Source organism: Lolium perenne, chromosome 7 (assembly GCF_019359855.2).
Source record: "Lolium perenne isolate Kyuss_39 chromosome 7, Kyuss_2.0, whole genome shotgun sequence".
NCBI lineage: Eukaryota > Viridiplantae > Streptophyta > Magnoliopsida > Poales > Poaceae > Lolium > Lolium perenne.
Window position 1 is genome coordinate 294,643,288 of NC_067250.2, and position 26,742 is coordinate 294,670,029.

A 26,742-nucleotide genomic window follows, 5' to 3' on the forward strand; every position below is an offset into this window, starting at 1 on the left:
AATAAGAAGTATGAAACGAAAGGAGATGAACTGAAGCTAACATCGTATAAGATCATTGGCTGCAAATATATGTGCTCGGTGCAATAGCTAATCTGTAAAGCGAGACAACGACTGAAAAGCTAAGCAGCTTTCTCTCTTCCTGAACCTGGACAAAAACCTAGCACAAGCTAAACCTCACCTTCATATCATACTTGTCTAATATCAAATCAGAACAAAAAAGTTCTGATATGAAAAGTTTTCTCTGCTACATCTTTGAAGCTAGGAAAATAAATTACACCCATATTATTGGAATTCCAGAACCTGAGCATCAGTAAATGTGTTTCACGTATATGAGCCAATAATAATAAAGTATGAAACATTTTGGCATGTTAATCGTGGGGTAATATTAGCCACCTGCCTTAAGACATGACAGGGTATTCAAATAAATAAATGGCCACCATCATAATCATGTGAATATGTGATTTTGGTTGGTTTACTGTAATTTATCCAAGTTTATATAGTCGAGAAATACCAAAAGTGAAGCATGAGTTTACCTTTCCTAAGCCATTTCGCCTTGCAGCCACATCAGAGCTGTATCCATATCAACGCAAAGGAAGAGCTCGCGATTGTCAGCATCCGTAAAGACTTTTAGGGCTTTGACCTTATCCTCTCGTGACAATCCCATTGTGTTTAGCCGAGCCACGCAATTCTTGATTGAGTACTCATCCATGTTCGCGATTTGCTTGCTCTCGACCTGCTTCATCTTGATCTCAATGTACTTCTCCATCATAGCAGCAATATCTCCATTTGACCGGCGCTTCTTGGGTTCATTTTCAGTACTTGTTGATGGTGCAGCAGGCACCGTGGGCTGAGCCTCCCCGTTCCCAACAAAGTTCTCCATCATACTAGCCTCTTGCATCCCTCCTTGTGTATCATCCACCAAGGTCTCTGCATTATCATGATGGGAATGTGTCGCCTCTACGTAACCGACTCCTGGATTGACCTCCACTTGTGTGTGCTGTGTTGGTTCAGTGGAAGTGAAGTTGTAGTTTCCCTCGGCAAGATGTCCATCATATAGCTCTCCCAAGGCATCAAAGAGGGGAAAAGCCTTGTTGCTACGGAACTTCCCGATCTTAGGAAATGACTACACAATATAAAGGAACACATGAGTGATGCATATTGTTAAAAGGAATGAATATAAGCATGAAAGGAGCAATACAAACTATCTTACAATGATGAGGTTGTCCCACAACTCTGGATCAGCTTCAATCATACACCGTTTCTCATTCCACGAAACCCCACTCTGCTGTCTAGCCTCCTTGAGCATCTTGTACTCTCTCTTCAACTCCTTCTCCTTGTCTTGGATCTGACCCTTTGTGTAATTCTTGTATGGATGGTTATCATGGAATTTCTTGGTAATCCTGTTCCAAACATCGGTGGACCATCCATTCTGCCCACGATATTGTGGAGTATTGTGCTCATGGAGCAAATCCACAAGAGCCTTCTCTAGGTCTGCATTCCAAGAGGCCCTAGCTGTTTGAGGAAAAAGTCAAGTTCACAGTAAGCTACACATTATAAAAAGTCAAGTAGCATCAATCACATTAAAGGAACACATGCACTCACCTTTAGATGATGTTCCCCTCTTTTTTGTTACCCCACCACTGCCTTGCGTTCCCGTCCTTGGAGATCGTCTTACATTCGTCATGGTAGACATGGCGACCCCTGCAAATATTATTGATACAAGCAGCCAGACATTTATTCACCATATAAGAATTTAAAAATCTCACATCAAACAAGTCTGGTACTTTATTACATCAAACAAGATGCAAAACAAAAGAAGTTCAAGTCTGGTACTTTATTACATTGAACAAGATGCAAAATGAAGAAGTTAAAGTCTGTACCCTATTACATCAAATAAGTTCAGATGTCACTACTTTATTACATCACTACTTAACGTCGGTAATCTGCCCACATTTGTTGCGCAATGGTATCTCTAAGGTTGTCGCCTTCATGGTTGACTTGATGATTTTGTGGGGGGTCACCATCAGGTAGGTCAACATAGTTTGCTGCAGGTATGAGTTCTCTTTGGTTATCTAACCAACTCTCATCCCCCTTGTGCATACGGATGATGTTATGCAACACTGCAGCAGCAGCCGGTAGCTTGACTTGGTTTTGTATTGTGTGATGTGTTCCAACCTTGAGAATGGGGAAGCGCTTCTTTAAGATTCCCAAATCCCGTTCAATATGATTCCGTATCACGGCATGGCGATGATTGAACAGTTCTTGGTAGTTTTGTGGTGCTCGGTGACCACGGCCAAACTCCTTCAAATGGTATCGAACACCACGATACGGAGCAAGAAAGAACTTAGTATTTGCGTACCCACCGTCCACAAGATAGAACTTGCCCTCAGGTACTCTAAACCCTTTGCGAATTGCTGACCTAAGAACCCTAGCATCGGCCGCAGAGCCCTCCCAACCACAAGAAATGAATGTGAAGTTCAGGTCAAAGTCACACACCACCATCACGTTCTGGCTGAGTGTTCCCTTCCTATTTCTAAATGGTGTGGCTATGTCACCATTAATGTTCATGGGAACATGAGTCCCATCAATAGCTCCAAGACAATTCTCAAAGAACACCAACAAGGTATCATTTGCTATGTGAAAAAGAATATATTTCCATGGTTATATGATTTAGACTGAAGTAGTTTAGCAAAAACCTGAAAATAAGGAAAGAATCTTGGGTTGTTCCGGATCTTTGGGTGTACTTGAGCTGGATTGGGAGGCTTCAGAAAGTGTTTGAATAGTGCAGGAACGATGTTGAAGAAGTTATTCATGATGTTATGGAAAGTGTCATTACTATGCTTGAACTGTACTTGGAGATCCTGGTATGAGGAATTATGGGACAACATCCACAGAAAGGCCGCAAGTTTCTCTTCGACGCTAAGTCCGGTATCACGCACCAATCTCTCGCGTCGAAGGAAACTAGCCAAAGCCCCGAAGATGTGGGCCTCCATCCTAAATGCTACCCGACAATTTTGTACGTGCCCTTCCAAGAAGTCCCTTACAACCTCCTCGCCTCTTATCGTCGATGTATGGCGGGGCTTTTTTTCCTTGGTTCACCCAAATAGATGCAAGACATTGGTAAAAGAAATAGAATCATATCATCATCATCCTCCTCTTCCTCCTCTTCCTCCTCCTCTCTTCCTAATCCGATCCGTAATTCTCAAAGCCATTCAAAAACTAAAGATAAAAAGGACACTAGTTATTTAATGAACAGAATTTGCTTTTAATTAAAAACTTATAAGTACTGATGTTATACATACTATCCTATATAGAGCAGGTTGCCAATAACCATCATGTAAAGGATGCACTGGACAGTTGGTACTCTACAGTAGTTTCAGGTTTAAATTACTACAGCCAATAACCATCATGTAAAGGATGCACTGGACAGTTGGTACTCTGCAGTAGTTTCAGGTTTAAATTACTACAGCCAATAACACACAAAGTATAACTGCAGGATTAATATGTACTCTGGATAATTGGTACTTGCTGAAAAGGATGCACTGGACAGTTGGTATGCAGCCAATAATTTCAGGTTTAAATTACTACAGCCAATAACCATCATGTAAAATAAAAACAGGATGAAATAAGTTAAGTTGAGTAGATCATTTACCACACGGAAGGAAGCTTACAACAGAAATACAACTATCGGGATTTTTCTTCTAGAGGAATTCCACTGTTCAATTAATATATATGGTTGCCTCGTGCTGAAACTGAACATTTTGCAATCAACATTTTATTGAAAATGAACTGAACGAGAAATCTCAGCCAGCTAACTACGGTTTGTGACATATTCAGACTCTTATTAGATTCTTTTATTAACTTAATATCACATAGAGCTAACTACGGTTTGTGCATATATATGCATTTTAAATCATGACCGTGCCATGCAATATCCCAGTTGGTAAAACCCAAAATCAATCAACACTAGAAACAACCATGAAATCGAAATAATCTGGGTGACAACATTGGTGCTCGCCTCACCCCCTTGCACCACAGCAAGCATACAGGTACAACAGATATATAGAGGAAGACCATGAAGATTAAGTTCAGCACACGGACGTTCCTGGACAAGATCCATGCCAGATCGAAACCAACCAACACGAACTGATCGGATTACCTTCTACGTACCGGCCGGCGTTCTCTGCAACCGAACGAGGCCTTATACAGGAAGAGGTGGAGGGGAGGAGGAGGAGGAGATGGTTTACCTTCTACCGGCCGGCGTCGGAGGCGGGGAAGGGCAGATCTTGAGCCTGCGGCTAGGGATTTGATCGGGCTCCGTGGCGGCGTCCGTGTCGAGGAAGGGTGGCGTCCGCTTCGTCGAGGAGCTCTCCTCCTCCAGCCGCCCACCGTCGAGTCGCCGCCGCCGTCCCTTCCGCTTGAATCGCCGGCGCCGCCGCTGTCGCGAGAGCGAGAGCACGCACGCGTCGCACGCCTCGCTCGGGATGGATTCCACGGGTCAAGAGTCGTGTTTCTAAAAACCGGTCAAACCGAGTGGTTTCAGACAAAACCGGGCGGGTTAGAAAACCGACGGGGTTTAACCGAACGCATTTTCGGAGCGGGCCGGTATTTAACCCCCGGGGGCCCAATACCGATGTATCCACGCGAATTCCGGCCCGATACCGGGCGGGATGGGGCTAACCGAACGAGGCTGCTGGGAACGGGCAGGGAAAACCAGTCAAATCTTCCCCGGGGGCCATGGCCCTATGTCGGTATTATCCCTAGTCGGCTACCTCCCGATCCCCCGCCGCGCCCCGCCCCGCCGGCTTCCTCTCCACCACCACCACCGCTCCCCCTCGCGCCGGCCGGCCTATTCTCTCTATCGGGTTCTCCCCACGATCGGCGCGCCGTCGCTGCCCCGCGGCCGCGGTCCCGCGTCGCCTCCGCCCCGGCTACCTCGATCCGCCCCTTGATGGAGAAGGGCAAGTCGGTGGTCGCGGAGCTCGCGGCGTCCTTCAGCGGTATCCAGGTCGCGCCGCGCCGGAAGCCCACGAGTATACCACCAGGACCAGCGGCGTCCCTCTGTAAGCTCTCCGTTTATATCCCTCGTAATTCCCATGTTATGGATTTCTGTTTCTCTTCCTTGTAATTCGTGTGGTATGGACAATTCTTTTGAGAGTTGTATGGTATGGACAATTGGAGATAAGTTACTCATATATGTTACTCAGCTCGGACTTTCATTTGTTTTTTATGTTGTCAGCCATGGCTGCATATCTGTATCGCAGCTTGGCGATCGAAGTGTGTGTACTCTGTTTCTGGAGATGGAGTGTTTCTCGCAGTGTACCATGTAGTAGTAGTAACTTTCTAAAATATGAAAATCTTGTGGTACTCACTTGTAAAAAGAAACTGAGAACTTTCTGAGATGGTAAAACAGATGCAGCCATTGTTCTCATGGAAGGTGTAGTGGATTCGGTTAAAGCTTCACTCTCATTGTTCCATCAATGATATCCAAAAGGGACGTTTAAAGTTTTAAGCGCTGCATGACTCCACTGTTGCTATTAGCAGGACACATACATCTAGAAGTTCCAACTAGTTGCTTTGGCGGTGGAATTAGTTCATTATTGTTCACCTTCATCCAGTGGCATATAGATCAGAAAAACTGAGTTGCTTTCTTAGATTCTGTGGAGTTGCGTGTTTTCTACAAAACGATAATATGCAAATTTGAACTAATTCAGATTCTCCCGTGAAGAAGGCCAAGCCTGCAAAATTGGTCAATTTGTGCATTGGCGTCCTCGGTCAGCATCTTGAAGATATTATCACCGATATTTCTGAATTCACTGCCTTCTTTCCACCCCATATAAAGGTACCAGTTTACATCTATGGTTATACATGGTTCTTCTCATGTTTGATTCTTGCCTCAGTTCTGAATGAACGTTGTGCTCGAGATTTGTATCTGATGAAATATTGAGTTTGTTTGTTGTTTCTAATTGGAGCCCATTTAATTGACAAGGTGACCCATTAGGAGACTGAGTTGTTTGTGTAGTTAGCCTTAGACTTAAACAAATCAAACAAAAGTTTAGAATGGTTAGGAGAAACAATGTATATTGTGTACTCCCTCCGTCTTATGAAAGTTGTCTTAGATTTGTCAAAATTTAGATGTATCTAGACACTATCTAGTATGTTGATACATCCAAATTTTATCAAATCTTAGACACGTTTTATGAGACAAGAGGGAGTACAAAAGAATGCCAAACTGAGTTCCTGAATGAATGAGTGTCTACGAGGAACTATACACTACTTTTATTAAGGATGTGAGATTCGTACCCAAGCTGCCTAGACCACCACCCGTGGTTCTAGCCAGTAAGCCCCTGGTGAGTTCTCTCCAAGCATATGTAGCAATTCAACCTTGTGCCTACCAGTACCACTAGGCCACATATGTAGCAATTCAACCCGGTAAGGATTGGATCTGTGTGCATAGAGTGCTAGTACCTAGGATCATTCGCTAGCGCACAGAGTAGCAAATGCATCTTTATTACAACATATGATCCAGAGTATAATTATTACAACTTGCATAGCTCGAAGCTAGCTCAAATAAAACAGTTCATGCGAACATGCTAAGTATAAGCTCGCGACCTAAAGCGGTGTCTCACTCGTCCTCGGAGTAACCTACCGTAGAGTTGCAGCCACGAATGGTCAATACATTTTGAATTGTATTGGCAAATGTCAACTTTGGTGGATATGTAAATGGCGCCTAACAACGACTTGCTTATTTGGTAGGTGGTGTTCAGGCTCATTTGCAGAAAGCAAGATTTGTTTCTCCTACTTTTAAAACAATTTTTAGTTCTTCAAAAACTTACTAACTATCATCGCACTGGCAACCCCTTGTTACCCATCAAGTTTTAATTAAAAAATTGAAATGATGAGATTATTCAAACATACTCTAGTTGCTCATAATGTTCATAACCGAGGACACGATTAAGTACTTAGTTTGACACACCCAACAAGATGTACACTTCTTTCACATGACCTAGCCAACCTCTTCCACCATGATGGTCAATTTGCTCAAATGGTCAGGTGAAGGCTAAGACGAGACCTTTGGGAGATAGAACCATGAACCATACTTCGGATCATACCCAACCTACAATTCACTACCTGTTGATACACGACTGGCCATGGTCCTATAACTTATTTAGTCAAGACAGAGCTCATATGACATGTGGTTCTACTAGAAGCTACCAAAATAGAAACCTGTCAAATCTCTTTGTTTCTAGGTGGCCATTCACAAGTGTGATAAACGCGACTGACATAGACATGACTCTAGTATAACCACTCAACATAAACCAAGCAAAGCCACCTGCACCTAGATGATTCATTATCTTTAGTTGTTTTATGACATCAAGGCAATGATTTTCCAGCATCACATAACACATCATAAATTCCCAAACCACATATCTAAAATAGCAAGGCTAAGCATTCTACAATAAGGTGGCAACAAAGAATATTGTCATGACATTCATATGGCTATCCTAGATCAATGTATTTAAATCATTGTATTGATGTAATAAAACAACTTAAGATCACGGGTGCAAGTGGATTTGCTTGGTTTATGTTGAGTGGTTACACCAAAGTCATGTCTATGGCTGTCTTGTGCATCACACTTGTGGATGGACACCTAGAAACAAATAGATTTGACGGGTTTCTATTTTGGTAGCTTCCAGTATAACCACATGTCATATGGGCTCTGTCTTGACTAAGTAAGTTATAGGACCATGGCCAGTCGTGTATCAGCAGGTAGTGAATTGTAGGTTGGATACGATCCGTAGCGTGGTTCGTGGTTCTATTTTCCAAAGGTCTCGTTTTAGCCTTCACCCGACTATTTGAGCAAATTGACCATCATGGTAGAAGGGGCTGGCTAGGTCATTTCGGGCAAAGTGTACATCTTCTCGAGTGTGAAACTAAGTACTTAGCCATATCTCCGGTTATGGACATTATGAACAACTAGAGTCTGAAACTATTTGGATAATCTCATCATTCCAATTTTTTAATTAAAACTTGATGCGTAACAATGGGTTGCCAGCGTGATGATAGTTAGTAAGTTTTTGAAAAATTAATTTTTTTGAAGTAGGAGAAAAATATATTGCTTTTCTGCAAATGAGCATGAACTCCACCTGCCAAATAAACATGTCGTTGTTAGGCGCCATTTACATATCCACCAAAAGTGGCATTTGCCAGTACAATTCAAAATGTATTGACCATTCGTGGCTGCAACTCTAGGGTGATCCAAGAAACTAGAGTTCCATCTATTGTTCTTCTTAGACAATGATTTGAAATGCTGATTTCTTCTGGCAGCTCAGTGTATGTTACACCTCACGCCCTCTTTCAGCAAATTTACTTATAACACTTCAGACAAGGAAGGCATTTAAGCAACACCAAGAATCTATGTTTTGTATTCATTGCTTGCTGTGGAGTGTGGAATCTTCAATCTCGACAATGTAGCACAGAAGACATGCATCTTGAAGTTAAAAAATTAGGAGACAGCGCAATTGAGTATCAGCCATAATACAAAAAATATTGTTTGGTATAAGGTTCTCTAACCTGGTTATAGAATAGTAGCAAATCACAATATGTTTTATCTGATGTTGAATTGTCGAACTTTGGTACCAGTGGGAAAATTCTGGTATATTTATGACACTTTGTGTCCCTTTCCTACCCGCACCTTTATTATCTGTTCTACCGATACCCGTACATCTATCAGTGATAGTTGAGCTAATTGTATGATACAGTTGGCAATTCTTTCTATTGCAAGGAGGAGAAGGTTACTGAATGACGAAGTTCTGGTTTCTCTTGCTGATAGCTCCTGGAAGGTCCTAGATATATCTGGGTCTGATGTTACTGATGTTGGTTTGGCTACTGTGGCGCAGATTTGTAGTAGCTTATGGGCTATTGATATTAGGTAAGCTTTGATGTTATGTGTTAGCTATTACTTGGTGGAAGTTAAACAAATAGTCTAGTTAATGGTTTTGTTATATTTAATGATATATCTTTGCATGCAGTCGATGTGAAAAAATAACTGCTGCTGCCGTTTCAGAGGTTATATGCCACTGTCCATCCTTGGAGATATTAAGATGCGGGTATGACCTCCAATTAAATGCATAGGATTTATTTATGGTCTAGAATGATGTTTTACTTCTCTGATTCTTACCCCTATAGGTTACTTGAATCATCTAGTTGATTATGATTGCTATGATTTTGCTCTAGTTCTTTGTGGATTACTCAAACATGGTTGAATTCAGTAGCCCTATGAAACTTGTGTTTTCTTATTGAAGAAAACTGAAACTCCAATGTCACCTGTCTAATTGTATAATATGCCACTTAATTTATGCATGCACTTTGCAGCTGAAAATTATATTATTTGTCATGTATACCTGACAATTAGCAAAAAGAAAATGATAAATTAGATTGATGCCAGTGGTCAATATGTACCAGCTGAAAGTATGTGGTCATGTATGGTGCGTGTTATCTGTTTGACCTCTCTGCCTAGCTTGAGCATAGAATAGCTAGTTCAAGCCTTGGTTGGAAGTTGTTTTTTGCTCTCTACTTTGTCAGTGCTGGCGAGTCACATAGGTTTCAGTGCTGACTGCATAGTATTCCACGTAGCAAGATATGAAAAAGGGCTTATATCCCATGATTGCAGAGGCTGTCTAAGAAGCGAATTCACAGCACGTCGGTGCGTTGATCTTTTAAAACCCAAACTGAATACTCTTGAAGAGGACTCATGGGAGGAACTTGAAGCAGTAGATATTGGTGGCGGCGCAGAGTCTTTAAGATGGTTAGTTTGGGTAAGCATGCAAGTTCTGTCATCTCCACTCATTCACAATTAATTAATGAACTAACAGTGTGCCCCTTGTGTTTCGTATGTTTGCGTGTCTTACAGCCCAAGATAGACGATTACTCGAAAGAAATCCTTGCAGCAGAGTGTCCTCGTGTTATCGTCAACCCGCAACGATCACTTCTTGACCTGTGCGGATCCAAGACCCCGAATGAAGCATTGGCGAGTGTGCCATTAGACCATTCCATAGTAGAAGATATTGATCCGAAAACATGGGCAGTGTCTGCGGCCCCTCCAAGAGCAGCTCCTCCACCTCAGCCAAATGCTCTACCTGAAATACCGATCGCTGAGAGGTTCAGGCTAGCCTATGCGTCGAGGGAAGCGAGGCTGGCACCAAAGAGGGCAAGGAGGGAAATGCAGCGTCGGCGCCGTGCCGAAAGGGATTACTGGATGAATGACATTGACGCCAAATCTGTGGCCCTTGCGAGTAAATACCTGAGCAAGAGCTAGTGATGGCGAAAGGGGTTACTGGATGGAAATATGGAATGTTGTATGTATCGAAGGTTGTCAATCAAAATACAAGGGAGAAACGCTGAGTTGTAACAATGGAACGGTTGCATCCGGTTAGGAGCGAAGTGGTGGATGTATTACCCAACTATAAATGAAAACCTTCACAGTTTTGTATGAGATTCGTGGTAGCGGTGTTTGTAACAGTACTGACACAGTTTTGTATCCAACTCAATGTAAGCGCAAGGAAGCAGCATTGCTTGGCGAAAGTAAATTTTGCTAGAATGGCTGGCAAATTATGCGAAATCACATCAGAGATGAAAATTTTGAATCAAACCAAGTACGTAGTACAAAACATTTATTTATTCTCTAAAGACACAGTTCCCTCGAAGATAAGGCTACACAGATAGTTTATACTCCAAAGCAGCAATTGCTACATTCGATAATTTTTTTTTGCAATTCCTACATCTGAAAACAAGGTTGCAATTCCTACATCTGAAAAAGAAGATACAATTCCTAAGAAGCATCTGCACAGATCTAACCGATCCTAAAACAACAGCCGCGCGGCACAACACAACAATTGGTCTCCAGCGCGCGGCGACCAGCGCGAACGCGTCCAAGACTGTGAGCAGGCAGGCCCTCAGTCAGTGCGCGGCGAGGAGCTCCGACGGGGCGAGCGCGAACGCGCCGAGGAAGGCCTCCGCGGCGCCGGGCGACATGGGCGGCGGGTGCGGGGGAAGGAAGACGACGCCCCTGGCCGCGGCGAGCTTCTTCCGGAGCGGGTACCGGGGCCTAGCGCTAGCGCCCCCGCCGAAGTAGAAGTGCGGGACGGCGCCCTCCGCGGGGGACAAGTGCGCGGGGGAGCGGGGCGGGGGCGAGGAGGGCGGGAGAGCCCGCGCGGCGGAGCGGAGGGAGCGGGCGACGATCTTGGAGTCGCGGAGCCGGGCCAGCGCGCCGGGGCGGAGGAAGCGGTGGTGGTCGCAGTCGGCGCGCGACGTCGGGGGCGAGCGGAGGCGGCGGTGGTCCGCGGGTGGGTGCGCCATGCGCGCGGCGGGGCGGATGGATCTGGAGGCTAGGCGGGGTCGGGAGGATCGTGCGTGGTGGGATGGAGGATTTGGGCGGGCGCTGGTACGTTTTTGGTGTGAAGAGGAGGAGAGTATATGGTGGTGTGGTGGCTCAGTGGCTGGTTGGTGGAGGGAAAACGAGGCGGGAAGGGGGAGCGGAGCGAAATTGGAAAAGGAGGGAGGTGTCATGCGAGGAAGCAACTTGACAAAGGGACGGACACTTGGCCAGGGGCCATTCCATCATGCCAACTGCCAAGCCACTAAGTTATTCTTTCCAGCAAGAAAATATTTTATTCTAACAAAATTTACTAGTGAGTACGAGAATTGCAAGGCTGCGTCAGGTTTTCATGAAAAAAGTGCATCAGGGTGGGCACAATGTCAGCTTGCAAGAAGGGTGCCAGGCTGTTTTTATGTGTGTGTGTGTGTTTTGTTCGAGAGACGCATCGGGCAAACTTTTTCTCTAGCTCCGCCCATACTGAATATCCACAAAATTTTATCGATTCTCTGTTAATTAGCGATGTAACTATTATTTGGACATAGTATTTGTTGCGTCAATTCATTTGGGCACGAGGGAGTAGTGTTAACGGAGGCCGACATGGACTTTTGAGGAACTTCACAAAGTTCCAATTAAATCGCGATCACCAAAGGTGAAGGTGAGCATCATGTTTCAACCGTGGTGGGTAACCTCCTGCATATGTAGCTTCACATCACCCTTTAAAGAAGTGGTCTTCTTACGACACTCGAATTCACTGCAAATAAAGTGTTTGGAAATGATGTGATTTCTCGGCGCACGAAGCACACATCACAGATTGTAACTTCTACACTACACACTAAAATGCATATAGATGCATCGGTCTCTAAATAAAGCTACGACACTTATTTCGTACAAATGGCTCCTTGGGTATTGGACCAATTTGTGTATGGCCACCGAAAAAGCATGGGTTGGTGTAAAATGTTTCCTCTGCTCACTAATGTTAAACGTTTTAGATATTTGAAAATGGACTAAATACAAACTAAAATGAGTGAACCTACACGTTAAAACCCGTGCGATTGTTTTCAAAATGTCGCTCATTAGTGAAAGGGGGAGTATGATTGTTTTTAGAATGTCACGAAGATCGCTCCTGGACCAGTAATCGGTACTATGTAGAAGCTTACAAAACTTCAGAGATATCTCAAGGTAGCTACAAAATTATGAAAAATAAGCTTGGGCTCTCACAAAATATGCTTGTTCACAGCTCAACAGGTGGTTAAGCAAACCTCAAAAAAAAAAAGGTGGTTAACCTCGTTTTGTTTTGCAGCAGTCCCAAACTATAAACCAGCAAACTACCATCCTTACAAATTTAGTCAAGAGATGTATTGACCATATTTTTTTTTAACTCCTTTCATCTTAAGGATGTCAAATGTTTGTTTAAATTCGAATGTATCTATACAGTAAAACTATCTAGATACATCCAAATTTAGACAAACTTTTAACACCCTTTTATGGATAGAGGTAGTATTATACATCATCATGTTATTCTGCATCTGAATCAGCCAAGTCATATATAGGTCTTATCCATCATTTTAAGTAGCCCACACCCCATCCCAAGTCAAATAGTATAGGTCATATCCATCATTTTAAGTAGCCCACGCCCCATTCCAAGCAAAACGTGCGATGTAATAGCAAATGAGATGCAACCAGCATCTGCACTAATTTCCCGCATGCTTCAGTCTGAAGTTTTGAACCGTCCATCTCAACTCCAGGATCACAATAATCCACATACAGACTGGGACTAAATATCTCCTTTTCTTCGCATAAGTGCAGTGAATATCTATTCCAGGAAGGTAATTCGATCGGTTCTTAGAAACACATTAGGAATTCATGGACAGCAGAATAAGAATAGTACAGCATACAGTAATCAGATAAACAAATCAGCGGCTGTAAGGGGTAAATTAATCTCTGCCATTGAACACCAGAAGTTCATCACATTAAATCTCTGCCTAATGACCTAGAGGACGATAGGACCAGCAGATAGAGAGATAAACAAAGAATGTAAATAAGAAAAAATGGGAGGCCAAACAAGACGCTACAGCAAATTACAGTATTATACACAAAATAACCTATAGTAAGACCACCCGGCCTTTCCTGTAGCTTCACACCTTCTACACAGATCTTAGAATGTGTGGTATGATCAAGAATCCCTTCACCTGATGCCAAAAAAAAAGAACACTGCACAAAACAATGAGCAAAATTCTTCTAGATGAAAAATCTTCTGATTGACACATCTAAGCCTTGCCTTTCCTTTTAGCATCTAATGCCTGCAGTAATACAATTCAATTAAGTCATTAGAAAAAAGGAGCAGAGATTTAACACAGAATCATATATCGTGCAAGAAAACCAAAAGGTTTTAACATCAGAAACGCTGAATGAGAGATACCTTATTTTGGAAAGTTCTCATGACCAATACGATTAGATCACGTAACCTGCAGAAGTATCGCTTAATCAGATCTATGATTTTACCCTTTGTCAAACAAAAAAAGTTAAACAGAAGTTTGGGAAGTGAGAAGATAAGGTAACTAAGGCAATAGTTGGCACCTAACGTCATTATCCTCGCTATTTGGCTCCGTTATTCCCTGTGTATTAAATGGTAGATTTACACCCCCAGAACTTACTAAAACAAACTGAGTTGTACGTCCATTGGGAATTTTTGCCTGTGAAGAAGAAATTAATACAAACAAGTCAAATAATATTTGTAATCCACAATGCTTCAGAAATCATAACTACTGATTTAATCAACGTGCATGTCGGAGAATGTACCTCCAGATTTGGTGAATATTTCTCGTCAATGAAAACTTCACTTTTCTGGCTTAAGTTAATTTGGTATCCAGTTCGTCTAAGCACCAACGTTGCCAGTTCCCATTCATCAGGAGAGTACCCCTGCTGTGCAAAGGGAGGCATATGTCAGCCTCAACATTTGGATAACCTTTTTATTTCCTCATGCGTAAAGTATTACACCATGCAGCAGACCCAAGGTCGTTGCAGTCAGTCAACTAACCTGGGTAGGTGAACTGAGCTATGGTGACATTTCAATAAATTAATCCCATCTCAACAAATCACAAATTATGAAACTTGAAAGGTTAAGGTTGGTGCTCTAACAGAACCAGCTGATTGCCATGCATACACGGTTCAAGTGACTTCATCTATCAATGCAAAAACAGTTTCAATGACGACTTCATCCATCTAAAGTAGCTCCAAATCAATAGCTCTACTAGTAGTATAGTTTGGTCCTTTTATAATGTACTCCGTCCGTTTCAGAATTTTTGTCATGGTTGTAGTTTACTTTTGAACTAAAACCACGACAAGAATTATGAAACGGAGGGAGTACTTCATAGGAAGTTCACACAACTTCCCAAAATTAGGATTTTCTATTTCCGAAATATTTCTTTCTGTTCAGCTACGATTAATCCTGTCAAGCTTGCTCCAAAACCAAGGTAGTTTGATTCCATACCATCTTACTTGTACTTTAGCAGAAATTATGTTAACAAGCTAGTGACAGTTGACTTTGAGCGTATCTTACTACTTTAGAAGCATTATTAATGAGCTAACAAGACAAGCGGATTTCATCTTACTTAAAGTTCCGAAGAAAATAAATTAGCAAGTTAGCAGGAGTAGCCATCAAAGTGGATGTTCTAAAACTCTAATAGGCAGTGTATTTTACTTTTTATGTGTAATAAATACTTTAGGACATACCAGGACATAAATATCAAAGTTGGCTTTCCCCTTAGAAATACATATATCGATGTCATTCTGCATATCTGGATCTGCATTACATAGAATGGAACATGTATAATTCTACTAAGAAAACGAAAAGATGTAAGTGAAATTCAAACTATGCTAACAGTGCACCAAATTAAGAAAAATAAAATTAGATTCTCCAAAATAGGTAAAACAAATACGATTATTCAAGTAATTGTATCTCAACTTCGGTGGCAAACAGGACAACCATCGTAGCTGTTTGATAAAATCTAATGGCCCAGGAACCCAAAGATGAAACACTATTATCATGTGTGATGAGGTATGAACATAATTTCACTAACTTTGGTGATCATCGAGTTTGTGACTTTTTTCCAGAACTTGGTTATTGTATGGATAAACAAGCATTGTCATCCCTTCTTTCTGATGTGCTTCTACAAGACTCCCGCTTCGAAATAGTGCAACACAAACATCCATGTCACCTTCTATCAGGTGACCTTAAGTCTGTAACTCATCTTATAATGAAATGTGTTTTCCCCAGCTTATACCATTACCACGACCATTTAGTTTTTTTCTTCAAATTAAAATAATGCATATAACTTTGAATATTACTAAACTATTTTGTTCTTTGATAAATCTGTACCAGTGTGTCACAGCCCTACCTTGGGAGGAGGTATGTATAGAGGTAAATATGCAACGGCAAAAAGGATAAGATGTTATCTATGGCTAATTACTTCAATGTAATACTAAAATGTAAAGAGGGGACATTTAATATGTAGGTGAACCTTTTATTTTACCAACATGATGCATTAGACAACTAAGTAGTAGTGTCTAGGTATTTTTGAAAATCTTAAAAGTATAAAGTGAAAATACATCAACTATCCAAATGCTGATCCAATAAAATTGGACCAGAGCATGACATTATTACAATCCATTCTGCCAGGGATAAAAAAGAGGCAACTTCCAAACACGCCCTATATACACATCATAAACTTACCACAAGATATCTTGTTCTCATCATTAGCAAACTTCCTCACCAAATCACCCTACAATCAAGAGGAGCAACTCAACTCAAAATCTCGATGAAGAGCACTGTGGGTAAAACTAATACAAAACTATCGACATTACAAATTCATATATCAGTGGAGCACATAATTCCATTTCAGATCCATGCATTTTAAAAAATGCAAGTACATTTCTATCAGCTAGATAAAAAAAATGATTGCCTGAAAGCCCAAAACAAACCATCAACAAGAATAGCATGTGCACTTGTTGTGCATTTACTCCCTACAATTCAATGAATAAGGCGTCTTCATTTTCCATGTTATTTCTTTGACCAAGAATTACTCCAAAATATACAAAGATTGTTGGTATAAAATTAGCATCATTAGAAAGTGTTTTTCAATAGGAACCCAGCGGTACTAATTACATACAATATAATCAAGATTTTGCTGCTCAATTTTTTCGGTCAAAGTTCGTCTTGAAATACGTGTGCGTCTTATTCATCAAAACAGAGGTAGTATCATACAAAAAACTACAAGAACCACGGCACACATAGCTAAACAGACTTTTTAAACATAGCAAAGTCTACATTGAATCAACAAATAGCATATTAAAGGATAGGGTGCTGTTTCATACGCTAGTGAAACGAATGATGAATCAAAAATAACAGAGCAAAATCAGCCTACCTAGCCACCAAGACTGTTAAAAATAAACTAACTAGTTTGTAACAAAGAAAGGGACATAATTAGCAACTAAATATCAACAACAACAAAAACACGGAAAACTTCAAAACATAAGGGTGACAACTCTAAGTTTGGTACAGTTGTAAAAATGTGAATATTTGAAATTGCAAGGGCAAGTGGGCAACGTTTCAGTGAGTACAAATGAGAACAAGCCCATAGTGAGCATGATGGTGTTTAAGAGCAAATTGCACTTGTCACTGCTTCCCCAATTTGCAAAAAAATGATGCTCCATAATGAGTTTGCTAATTTTGAAACTTGAGCACTACCCAAAACTTGACATAGATTGACCACATGGGCTTGCAGTTTGTGAGATTAAATTGTCCCTAAAGCACACTTATTAACAACCTGGCGGCCATTATCATCCATAGGAGTGCAGTCTACAGCAAGAAGAGTGCCAACATCATCTGCAGTAACCACATAGTCGTACATCGTAGCACCTGAATAGCAAAATAGTTAGAACTAGTCAGTAAAAAATTCTCTTGTCATTAACACATGTTGGAGGACAAATTCCCTTCTTTACCTTCAATAGATTGCCTGGTGCCATCTTCAAGATAGCGAACCCACTGAAAACATCTCAGTGTGAAAGGTTTATTGGAGGGTTTGGAAATTCAAGGGAAGATGCAATAATCACAATCAAGAGTAAGAACACAGCGTACCTGAAAATTACAAAGTGTAGTACCATTCGTTGGAAAACCACACGCCGTTAAATTAGATCCTGGTCTCGGGTCACCAACAATTTGAAATCCCTCAATACCAGGTAATGGATCACCTAGGTTAGAAGTGCATATATATCAATAGATATGATCTGGAATCTTTCTAGTTACACAATTAGCACTTTATTTACCATCAGTAGAGTACTCTTGATTATCATTCCTATAGAACTGCGAGTCATCATCTAATCTTGCTTCTCTAGGACCAGCATTTTCTTGAAAGTAATTAGAGGGAGTAGCCGTTACTATATCCCTGAAAGATAGTGTCAGGCAAGAAACAAGGTCAACATCTTTCCATGTCAATGAGATATTTTACTGGACTTTTAGTAACTGATGTAAGTAAAAATTTCAAAATCTTAACAGAGCGCATACTGATTAAAAGTGGATCCATGGTACATTTGTTCAGCATGTCGATCATTTGAATCTTGAGCGTACTGGGGGAAAGTGTTCCTATTCGGCTCCTGTAAATAGGAAACAGTCACGCATGGAGTTTCAAATTAAGACAAGCTAATTACAGGACCACATTATCGTACCATATTGTAAGATGACGAAGGTTCATTTCTCGACGGAGATGCTTGTTGATGATTGGGATTATATATATCTACCGGTTGAGTTGTATCACCCAAACTGTCCTGGATCAGTATAACAGTCAACTGAGTGTCTTACAAAATCATTTTTGTAAATACTAATATCACTAATAACAGGGTTCAATAATTATAGAAGGCAAAAAGGCTGCTGTAACCAACAACTCAAGACAAAACTACATGTAGTCATGCAGGGTTGTTCAAAAGCTATTCAGCAAACTAACATAAATAAATGAGCACTAGCTAGATAAAAGTGGTATCAAATGTATTCTGCCCTTTTGTGCCAATATGATTAAAGGCGCCACTTTGACATTATTCCCAAACTTGTCGATTATCTATCAATATTGGTGTGAAGATGCCCACATCCATGTCCAGATACTCACGCAAAATCCATATGCGCAGATATCCAACAGAGGTGCACACAAAAAAGGGGCTTCAAATAGTCAAAATAATTCAGAATTGGAACTTCACCAGCTTGAAGATACATAGCTGAGATCACTTACATTTAAAGATCTGATCTTCCATTGCATCTGTTGGTATAAACGCTGAAAATTGAATGGACAAAACAAATATATTACATCTTCATGTTAGCCATTGAGTATAGAGTATTAAAAAGACACTCGTAAACTCCATTATAAATACTGGATTAAGCTTTTGCAAAAAAACTTATTTGTAAAAATATAGCAGCTGTCACTAGCTACCCTGTTTTGCCTTGAGTCAGCACTCAGCAGTACTTCCCAATAGAAAGGAAAAGAACTTAAGATAGATTTTGCTAACAATGTGAAGGTATCTATCAGAAAATGTGTGTGTGTGTGTGTGTGTGGGGGGGGGGGGGGGGGGGGGGTCTAATGCCTAGCTTTTCATAAGGAGTGACTACGTATCATTAAGAATAAGCTGGTACTTACATCAATAAATTATACTCTCTTACCACATCCATAAACACCGTACATTATGTTAGCATAAAACAAAAGTAGGAATACACTAAGACTAGCTTATATTGTATAATAGACTGCAATTAGTACGATTTAGGCAACACTTGGGCCTTACAGTAAAATCAAGAACTGGGGTAATACCAAGATATGTTCACAATTCAAATATACAGAATGTACAAAAAAAAAAGTTTTAGTCAACATGACGCAGCTAATATATTGCTAGCTCATACATATAAATCACTGTTTATGACTAAAGTTGCTATTATTATCATCCAAGGAACAAGAGACTAATTTGGGCAAATGGCGAGTTACCTTTGTAACAGCTGTAATGGTTGAAGCATATATTTGAGGTGGGCGAACATTGTGTTCTGCTAACATGCCAAGCAATGAAGAAGTGAACAAGTATAACTCTTCTTCTTGAACCTACAAGAACTGAATAGTAAGTTCCTGAATTCTTGATGACACAATAGCAAAGCATGTAGTTAGTCTGAAATAGTTGATCAGGATGAACTAAAATTACGAGATGCGGCAAACTAGGACTTAAGTTGATATGTCACCATGAAGTTAGTGGATACTGGACATGGAAAGAATAAACGTCACTCTATATCTGATGGACATGTAGGCTAGGGTATCAGGATTCACTTTCATATACATAGGTCGTGCTATTTATATAAATCATAAAACTTTGGAGTCGCATGCACCTAATCGTATGCAATGGTACAAGAAGAGTAAAGGACTGCAGCATCTAAAAATAGTATCTAAATCACACATTTTCATACAATTTTGCCACATTATTTGATTGTTCATATTACTGTATTAAATACAGTAGTGATTTGTCAAGCATGAACAACCTTTGAACACCAAGCCCTTTATCGTATGTCTAATAAGTTTTTTTGAACAAAGACTATGGGATAAAACCCCACAAAAAAATTTATTAGCCAGATCACACTATTTACAAACAGAAGAAAATAATGAACATATTAAGTTTTGCAACAAGAGAAAAATGAACACATTATAAAGAGAATTGAGCATACATTCTTGAAATGTACAATAGCACCATACTTTTAGGTCATTTGATAATCTCATATTTTCTTCAATGTGGTTTCTCTTCTCGTTCAGTTGCTTCAAAGCACCAGATATGGCGTCTTCCTGCCTCTCATCAACAGCCTGTCACGGTAAATATACCTTCATTAGTGCATACTATAAAAATTGGTCATGCAGCAAATGTTCTACATCGTTTATACAGACCATCCTCAAATCTGCAAGCTTCCTCTCCAGAATATGTTTCTCACTCAGCAACTGCAACTCCTACAAACATAGAGAAAATAACTAGAGTTATGGGTGAAACAGAGGCGATAAAAGAAGGAGAAGGTAAGGCGTATGGAGATATGCTCGACTTTTTTGTAACTTTTAGCGTCATACCTTAGAAGATGCATCAGTGATTTGCTTGCGAAGCAGAAGGATCTCTTCCTCTTGTGTCCGTGACCTGAAGTAAAGCTCCTGCAAGAACACGTCGCCAATTTCAGAAACTGGAGCAAACTAGGAGTGAGGTAGTAAACAGCAAGGATGCCAGGGAGTTACCTTGGTTTCAGGGTCCATCAAGCGAGTATGGGGATCTTCCGCAATCAAGTCGTTATGGAGAGATGCACCCTGCCTGCCAGCACATGATACATTCTGATTTCTCAACAACAACAAAAACCCTGAATGCAGTCTAATAAGAGCCCAATTAGAAAAGTTAACTTCCCCACAGGGATGAATGACCTGACTAGAGTGTCGGAGCTCGGGACGAAGGGTTTAGCATCACCGTTTTGTAAGGCATGGTCCCTGGCAGACAAGGTAACGTTAGTCCTGGTGAGCTCGTTCCCAATGCGACGATCTGCGTCGATCAAATCAACTGGCGCGTTGAATGGATCTCGCATATTCTCCTCCCCCCGTGATCCTCCTCCTGCTGAAGATAGATGGGATGGCCAGCCTGGTCAGTCAGATGATACACCCAGCATATGTACACACGTGAACTGCGCACGATTGTTAAGAATTCAATCTTGTGCTCTGGTTACAAAGGCATGCGCCATATTAATTCCACAAGCAATGGTCAGGGGAATAGTACTTAGTTCACATATAAGATGGTCAAGTAAAGAAAGGTATAGAAATCAAAGACGCCACAATTAATTCTCTCTCCCTCTCCTCAATTTCTGAACACCTAATCGAATGTTTCAGACTCCAAACACCTCCACTCAACAATCACAACCCTAAAAACATCACAAAAGACTAAGCTAACGCAGGAGGTATATTAAGAAACAAAATCGAGCTCGAACACAGGCACTTGTCAGCCAAGCAATTGCATCGGCGCGTCGTTGCGAGCCACACTGACCTGCCAAGAACTCGCGCGCGCGCGGAAATCCGAAGGGCGGGGCGGGGCGGGGCGCACGGGAAGCAACGACGCGGAGGAATCAGTCGTGGTAGACGGGGAGGGATCCTTGGAGGCGGGTTCCGGGGCGAGGGGGAGGAAGGCTCGTCGCGGCTCCCTCTCGCCTGCCGGGGAAGCGACGAGGAAGGGAGCGGGGGGTGGACGGAGACGGAGACGGAGGAAGAGGACGGCCAGCGAGTGAGAGACGGAATGGCAGGGTCGGGCCCGTCGTAGAGAGTACGCGTAGTCTGGGCCGGGCCGGGCCAGGCCGACTCGAGCGACGGCGATTCTACTGGGCGATATTATGGACCGGTCCGCCGTAGGCCAGCCCAGATGAGGCAGGCAGGTAAGAGCATCTCCAATAGAAGATGTATAACCTCTAAAAAAAAACAGAAGATGTATAAAGCTGCGTGTTGTAAAGCAACTGCTTTTTTTTTTCGGGCGCGAGGAACAAAAATGATGTTCCAACAAGCGCTCGGCCCTGTAAAAATTATATACATCGACATGCAAAAAAGCTGCAGCGGTTCAGCCGCTGTAAAAATTTGTCCACGCACAAGGCTCAATCGCCATCGGAAGTTTCACCTGCGCGGAGCCGTGGTACCATCTTGTTGGGCGCCACCACCTCTAGCGCCGTCCTTGTACGTCGGAGACGCTTCTCTCCGTCCCTAGCCTCGCGTCTCCTCTGTCTGGTCCCGTTCGTGAGCTTTTTGGCTGGCGCGGGTGACCGTCGGACGGGCCACGACGAGCTTCACGACGGGAGCGGGTAAGCACGGAAGGGGCGGGGACGGGCGGCCATCGGGCCGGCGTAGGCGAGCTCCGCCACGGCGAGGTTCGCGAGGGATAGCGACGGAAGGGGCGAGCTCTTGTGCCAATTTAGGACCTGATCGCTTTTCTTAAAATTTATGTAGGATCTTCTCACGAGCCTGTTTGCTGCAAGTGTATACAAAAACAATGTTTGACGCGCCCTATTTTACGACGTCTAGTAAATCGCTACTTACGACCGCGTCTGGAAAAGCTCGACACTACCGTGCGCCCAAAAAACAACTAAAGTGACGCTGTGTAAACAAGTTTTAGCGTGCCAAGTTTTTAGACGTTTGTTGAAGATACTTTTTTTTTTTTAAAGTTTTTGGAGTATGTTGGAGATGCTCTTACCGCCCAATCTATTTGATCTTCTTGTTGGCTGGCGGCTACGATCGGTTTCAACATAGGGCCATGCTACACCGAGGTCGACCTCAATTTCTGCCTAACGCGAGGTCAGTCCGAAATTACCATAAAAAGCAACACGGAGGGACCACACTTTCCTGAAATAGAAAGAATAGCTGGCTCGCCCGAGAGAAGCTCTCCTGGCATTAAAAGCGTGCGGAACCACAACCTAGATGGTACAAAACAACACCTTTTCTGCCAAATCCCCATCGGATCACATCTTCAACCAAACGAAATTAAATCCTCCGTCCAGTTACATTCGGAAATCAACCAAACGACAGAGGAGAAAAACAGCAGAAATAAGACCGGGGTGTTACATCAAGATCTCAAACCGAACAAAAGAGGAGAACAACAACAAGAACACAGATAATTTCGAGCAGTTACATCTCATCCCAGCAAAATCCCGTTCCTCCATCCAGACACAGACCACACAGATAATTTCGAACAGTTACATCTCATCCCAGCAAAATCCCGTTCCTCCATCCAGACACAGACCACACAGATAATTTCGAGCAGTTACATCTCATCCCAGCAAAAATCCCCTTCCTCCATCGGGACACAGACCACCTATAAGTTTTTTTTCCCACGGCACCTTCTTCTCTAACAAACTTACCGGTTACATCTTGCTATTCTTGTGTATGATACATGCATGGATTCATAGTTGAGCAAGTAAAAATCTGAACATCTAATCGGGATGGTCTGTGTTCTGAAATCCGTGCTACATCTACTTTAACTGCATATGAACATCAGCATGCAGGTACATCTAATTTCAGATCACATCCAATCAACAAAAAGATGGAACATTTCCTGTAAAGTAGAGGAAGAGTAACATCTAGTAAAAGATGTAGGAAGAATAACATGTAGTAAAAAAAATGAGGCATGCATGATTGAAAAAAAAAACAGTAGTATGTTAGTAGTAGCAAAAATCGGTTACAGCAGAGAAAGAGTACCATCTAGTCATAAAATTACCATGTGTTACATCCTGTCATAATTCCTACAATGTAACTGATTTATCCTACAAAAAAGTTGGCATATGCTACATCTGCAGGCTAGAAAAAATGTTTACTGCTAGAAAATTGACATGTGTTACATCGACATAGTAGAAAAACTCCCATCTGATAGATTTTACCCAGGGAAATTATAGCGTGTCAAAATCCTCATGTTATCATTGCTACAATGTAACAGATTTGACCTACAAAAATTAACACGTGTTCCATCTAGGATCCAGAAAAACTCCCATCTAAAGAATTTAGACCTAGCAAAATGACATGTGTATTACATCTACGATCTAGAAAATTTCCATCTAATAGATTAAAGCTAGGGAAATTATGATGTGTTACACCTCCTATCATGATTGCTACAGTATAACCGATTAACCAGAAATGCTCCCATCTCATAAATTACACATAGCAAAAGCTATAAAAAAATTGTTGTGCATATGAAGTTTTCTATCCATATGTGTACGACCATTCCTTTCCTTGGTGCAGCTTATGTGACTTGGCTTCACCAAGTCAGAAAGCTACGGTGCCCTGCCTTGGCGGTCCAGCAAATAGAATACACACGGCTGGATGGAAACATCGGACAAGGATCAGACGGAATTTGTCTTACTTGCAGCAGTACTCGCTATAAAAATATGTGTTGCATCTACAAGGATACCCTAGCTAGAGGAAAATCCCATCTAATAAAGTACATGTAGTCCACATATCTGTTACATATATATGTATACCTGAAACATCTACGGGGCATGAAAACATACATCTAAATCCGAACTAAAAAAGGGATTACATCTAGAAAAAATACATGGCATAAAAATGCACTGATCAAGTTGTCCCAATGTCATGCCCGAGCTTACACAATCAAATCAAATCATAGAACCATGGCACTGAACCAGGAAAAAGGATGGCACAACTTGAAGCTCGCCATTTTAATACACTAGGGAAAAAACTAACCTAAGTTTCGTGGATAGCACCATGACGAGATAGAGCAAGCACATATGCCTTCATCAAACCAATCCTCGCTTGAATGAAAAATACTAGACAAAATAGATACATCGCACTAATTTAACTAACATCCCGACAAGTTATGTTGATGATAAAAAAAAAACTACCATCCCACGTAAATTACATCGCCATAATTTAATTAACATCACACGTGAGTTACATCATGGTAATTTAATCAACATACCTGTAAGTTACATTGGTGATAAAAAAAAAAAGCTACCATCGCAGGTGAGTTAAATCGCAATAATTTAACTAACATCTTGGTGAGTTACGCCGCAACAAAAATTGCACTAACATCACGGTCAAAATCATTTAACAAGTTGCATCTCCCTGTTGAATTGTATTCAACTGACATACATTCCTTAGGACGACCGCGAGCTGACAGCGTTACCTTACCGCTCTCACCACGAAGAATGGCACCGCTGAGCCGCTATTATCTTGAATGGGAAAGCTAGCGTGTACATTTAGCTTGTACCGCCGGCCTCTAACTTCCTCCTTGTGACCTTCACATATTTTTGCCGTTTTGGAGTTCTAGCACAAAAGCCGATAGTAGCTTTCTTCACTTTGTTGTCTGATTTAGTAAACAGAGCGCCCTTCTCCTGAAAACATAACAGATAGAACTGAAGAAAGTTTGAAGATTGTTCCATTCTACACTCGACAACACTAAAAATTGAGTTTTTCTTTAAGTGACATGTACGCCATCACATGAACATTAGCTTTAGTCTCACATATTCGCTGTATTGACACAGACAAACGGGGACCCAAATTTTACCTGAATACTGAAAGTAGTTTTCTGCATGTAGCATCCATGATTAAGTCAGAGCCAACCTTGGAGAACATGAAGTGAATCACATCTACAAGCATGCAGAAATTACATCCAGTAATTTGGGACAATCTGCAAAGCCAATAAAATGCGCTCGAGTCAGTTATGTAAATAAACACATGTGCATGTTAGCTATGACTCTATCCCCTATGGAGATGGCATGAGACCATGAGTGAGGCGCACGTATGCTGACCTGATGTCAATGTGATCCAAACAAATCAAATCATCAGATGAACACCGGTCTCACCGGCCCGCTTTTTTTTATCTTCGACAGATGATCTCGTACACACACAAGGGGGAAAGGAACGAAAATTAGGGCGAGTAGTTGATAAATGTCCAGATCAAGAGCCGATTATGGTGCAGACCTGGAAATCCGACGAGGAAAGCATGCAGATACGGCTGAAGAGGAGTAGCAGGGAGCGCCGCTCCGGGTAGCAGAGCTGTGTCGCGGCGGTGGAGAGTCGGGGGAGGAGACTCGGGCGGAGCTGGGCCAGCGAGTGGGGAGCAGCAGGTGGCGGCGGCACATCAGGGGAGCGAGTGGGGAATCTTGAGAGGAATCAGATAGTAGGCGGAGCGGCAGCCGGAGCAGCAGGTGGCGGCGGCACATCAGGGGAGCGAGTGGGGAATCTTGAGAGGAATCAGATAGTAGGCGGATAGAGAGACTAGAGAAGAGAGGTGTGTGTGTGTTGTGTCTTGGCCCTGGCCCTGGCCCTACCTGGCGTGGAACAACGGTTCACCCGCAGCATCCGATCGGAATCGAGCGGCAATGGCCGTGACCTCGCTGGAAGCAAAGAACGAGGTCGGCTTCGGAATAGATTTTGCGTTCAACATATACTAATACACGGTAGCAGGGGCGGACCTATGTTGAAGCAAAACCGGGCCATGGCCCGCCCTGCCCAGCCCAAAACAATGAAGGATGAGTGCTAAAGTGGGCCATCAAAGGAGATAAAATGGGGTTTTCTTTGGGCTGGCCCGCCCAATATTTTTTTGCCAAGATCCGCTAGTGCACGGTAGCCCTAATTAAGCGCAGCCAACGACGATAAACCATATCTAGGCATCTAGCTACCCTGTGCTTCGGACTCGATTGATAACCGACCAATCTATTTGATCTTCTTGCTTCCCGGCGGCGGAGGTTTACCACGACGGCACGACCGATCAGGTTTCTGCTGCTCTGATATATACTATATATCATGCACTGGTTTTTCGTTTGCATCCAGATTAATTTG

At 42.1% G+C, this 26,742-nt stretch overlaps 5 protein-coding genes and 1 long non-coding RNA gene across 9 annotated transcripts in view; 1 reads left to right on the forward strand and 5 right to left on the reverse strand.

The window, feature by feature from the left end:
- The window catches only part of LOC127312187 (uncharacterized), a 34,419-nt gene extending 23,927 nt beyond the window's left edge, over window positions 1–10,492 (forward strand). The window contains exons 1-6 of one of the 2 annotated variants that reach the window (XM_051342645.1): window positions 4,704–5,063; window positions 5,715–5,842; window positions 8,763–8,932; window positions 9,033–9,110; window positions 9,674–9,818; window positions 9,914–10,492. In XM_051342645.1, coding sequence (XP_051198605.1) covers window positions 4,952–5,063; window positions 5,715–5,842; window positions 8,763–8,932; window positions 9,033–9,110; window positions 9,674–9,818; window positions 9,914–10,318 — 1,038 coding nt within the window. In that variant the 5' untranslated portion in view covers window positions 4,704–4,951 and the 3' untranslated portion in view covers window positions 10,319–10,492. Of the gene's footprint in view, window positions 1–4,703; window positions 5,064–5,714; window positions 5,843–8,762; window positions 8,933–9,032; window positions 9,111–9,673; window positions 9,819–9,913 lie in introns of those variants that run through there. The other variant, XM_051342646.2, reaches the window with a different exon arrangement.
- Window positions 539–4,512, reverse strand: LOC139833087 (uncharacterized). Its single transcript, XM_071823246.1, has 4 exons — window positions 4,248–4,512; window positions 1,603–1,701; window positions 1,211–1,512; window positions 539–1,123 (listed from the first exon to the last, which is right to left on the reverse strand). The coding sequence occupies exons 2-4, from the start codon at window positions 1,691–1,693 to the stop codon at window positions 539–541; spliced, it is 978 nt and encodes a 325-aa protein (XP_071679347.1). The 5' UTR covers window positions 1,694–1,701; window positions 4,248–4,512.
- LOC139833330 (uncharacterized) lies at window positions 1,883–3,008 on the reverse strand. Its single transcript, XM_071823578.1, has 2 exons — window positions 2,697–3,008; window positions 1,883–2,604 (listed from the first exon to the last, which is right to left on the reverse strand). Exons 1-2 carry the CDS (start codon window positions 2,991–2,993, stop codon window positions 1,930–1,932), a joined length of 972 nt encoding a protein of 323 aa, XP_071679679.1. The 5' UTR covers window positions 2,994–3,008; the 3' UTR covers window positions 1,883–1,929.
- A 131-nt stretch (window positions 10,493–10,623) lies between the features above and the next one.
- LOC127312188 (uncharacterized) lies at window positions 10,624–11,483 on the reverse strand. The gene has a single exon (XM_051342648.2). The coding sequence runs from the start codon at window positions 11,356–11,358 to the stop codon at window positions 10,960–10,962; it is 399 nt and encodes a 132-aa protein (XP_051198608.1). The 5' UTR covers window positions 11,359–11,483; the 3' UTR covers window positions 10,624–10,959.
- Window positions 11,484–13,300: 1,817 nt separating this feature from the next.
- Window positions 13,301–21,497, reverse strand: LOC127312183 (uncharacterized). 3 transcript variants are annotated; one of them, XM_051342642.2, is made up of 20 exons: window positions 21,455–21,497; window positions 20,845–21,028; window positions 20,665–20,737; window positions 20,506–20,583; window positions 20,332–20,391; window positions 20,146–20,250; window positions 19,396–19,506; window positions 18,655–18,696; window positions 18,101–18,199; window positions 17,940–18,028; window positions 17,702–17,820; window positions 17,514–17,626; window positions 17,378–17,420; window positions 17,203–17,294; window positions 16,110–16,158; window positions 15,110–15,180; window positions 14,177–14,299; window positions 13,955–14,070; window positions 13,797–13,842; window positions 13,301–13,677 (listed from the first exon to the last, which is right to left on the reverse strand). In XM_051342642.2, exons 2-20 carry the CDS (start codon window positions 21,000–21,002, stop codon window positions 13,645–13,647), a joined length of 1,620 nt encoding a protein of 539 aa, XP_051198602.1. In that variant the 5' UTR covers window positions 21,003–21,028; window positions 21,455–21,497; the 3' UTR covers window positions 13,301–13,644. The 3 variants fall into 3 exon arrangements, with proteins under 3 accessions (XP_051198602.1, XP_051198603.1, XP_051198601.1); XM_051342643.2 differs by having other exon boundaries at window positions 14,177–14,296; window positions 20,845–21,031; XM_051342641.2 differs by having other exon boundaries at window positions 20,845–21,031.
- A 3,314-nt stretch (window positions 21,498–24,811) lies between these two features.
- Window positions 24,812–26,031, reverse strand: LOC127312182 (uncharacterized). Its single transcript, XR_007858181.2, has 3 exons — window positions 25,710–26,031; window positions 25,466–25,588; window positions 24,812–25,292 (listed from the first exon to the last, which is right to left on the reverse strand). It is a non-coding gene; the product is annotated as an uncharacterized lncRNA (long non-coding RNA).
- Window positions 26,032–26,742: the final 711 nt, after the last annotated feature.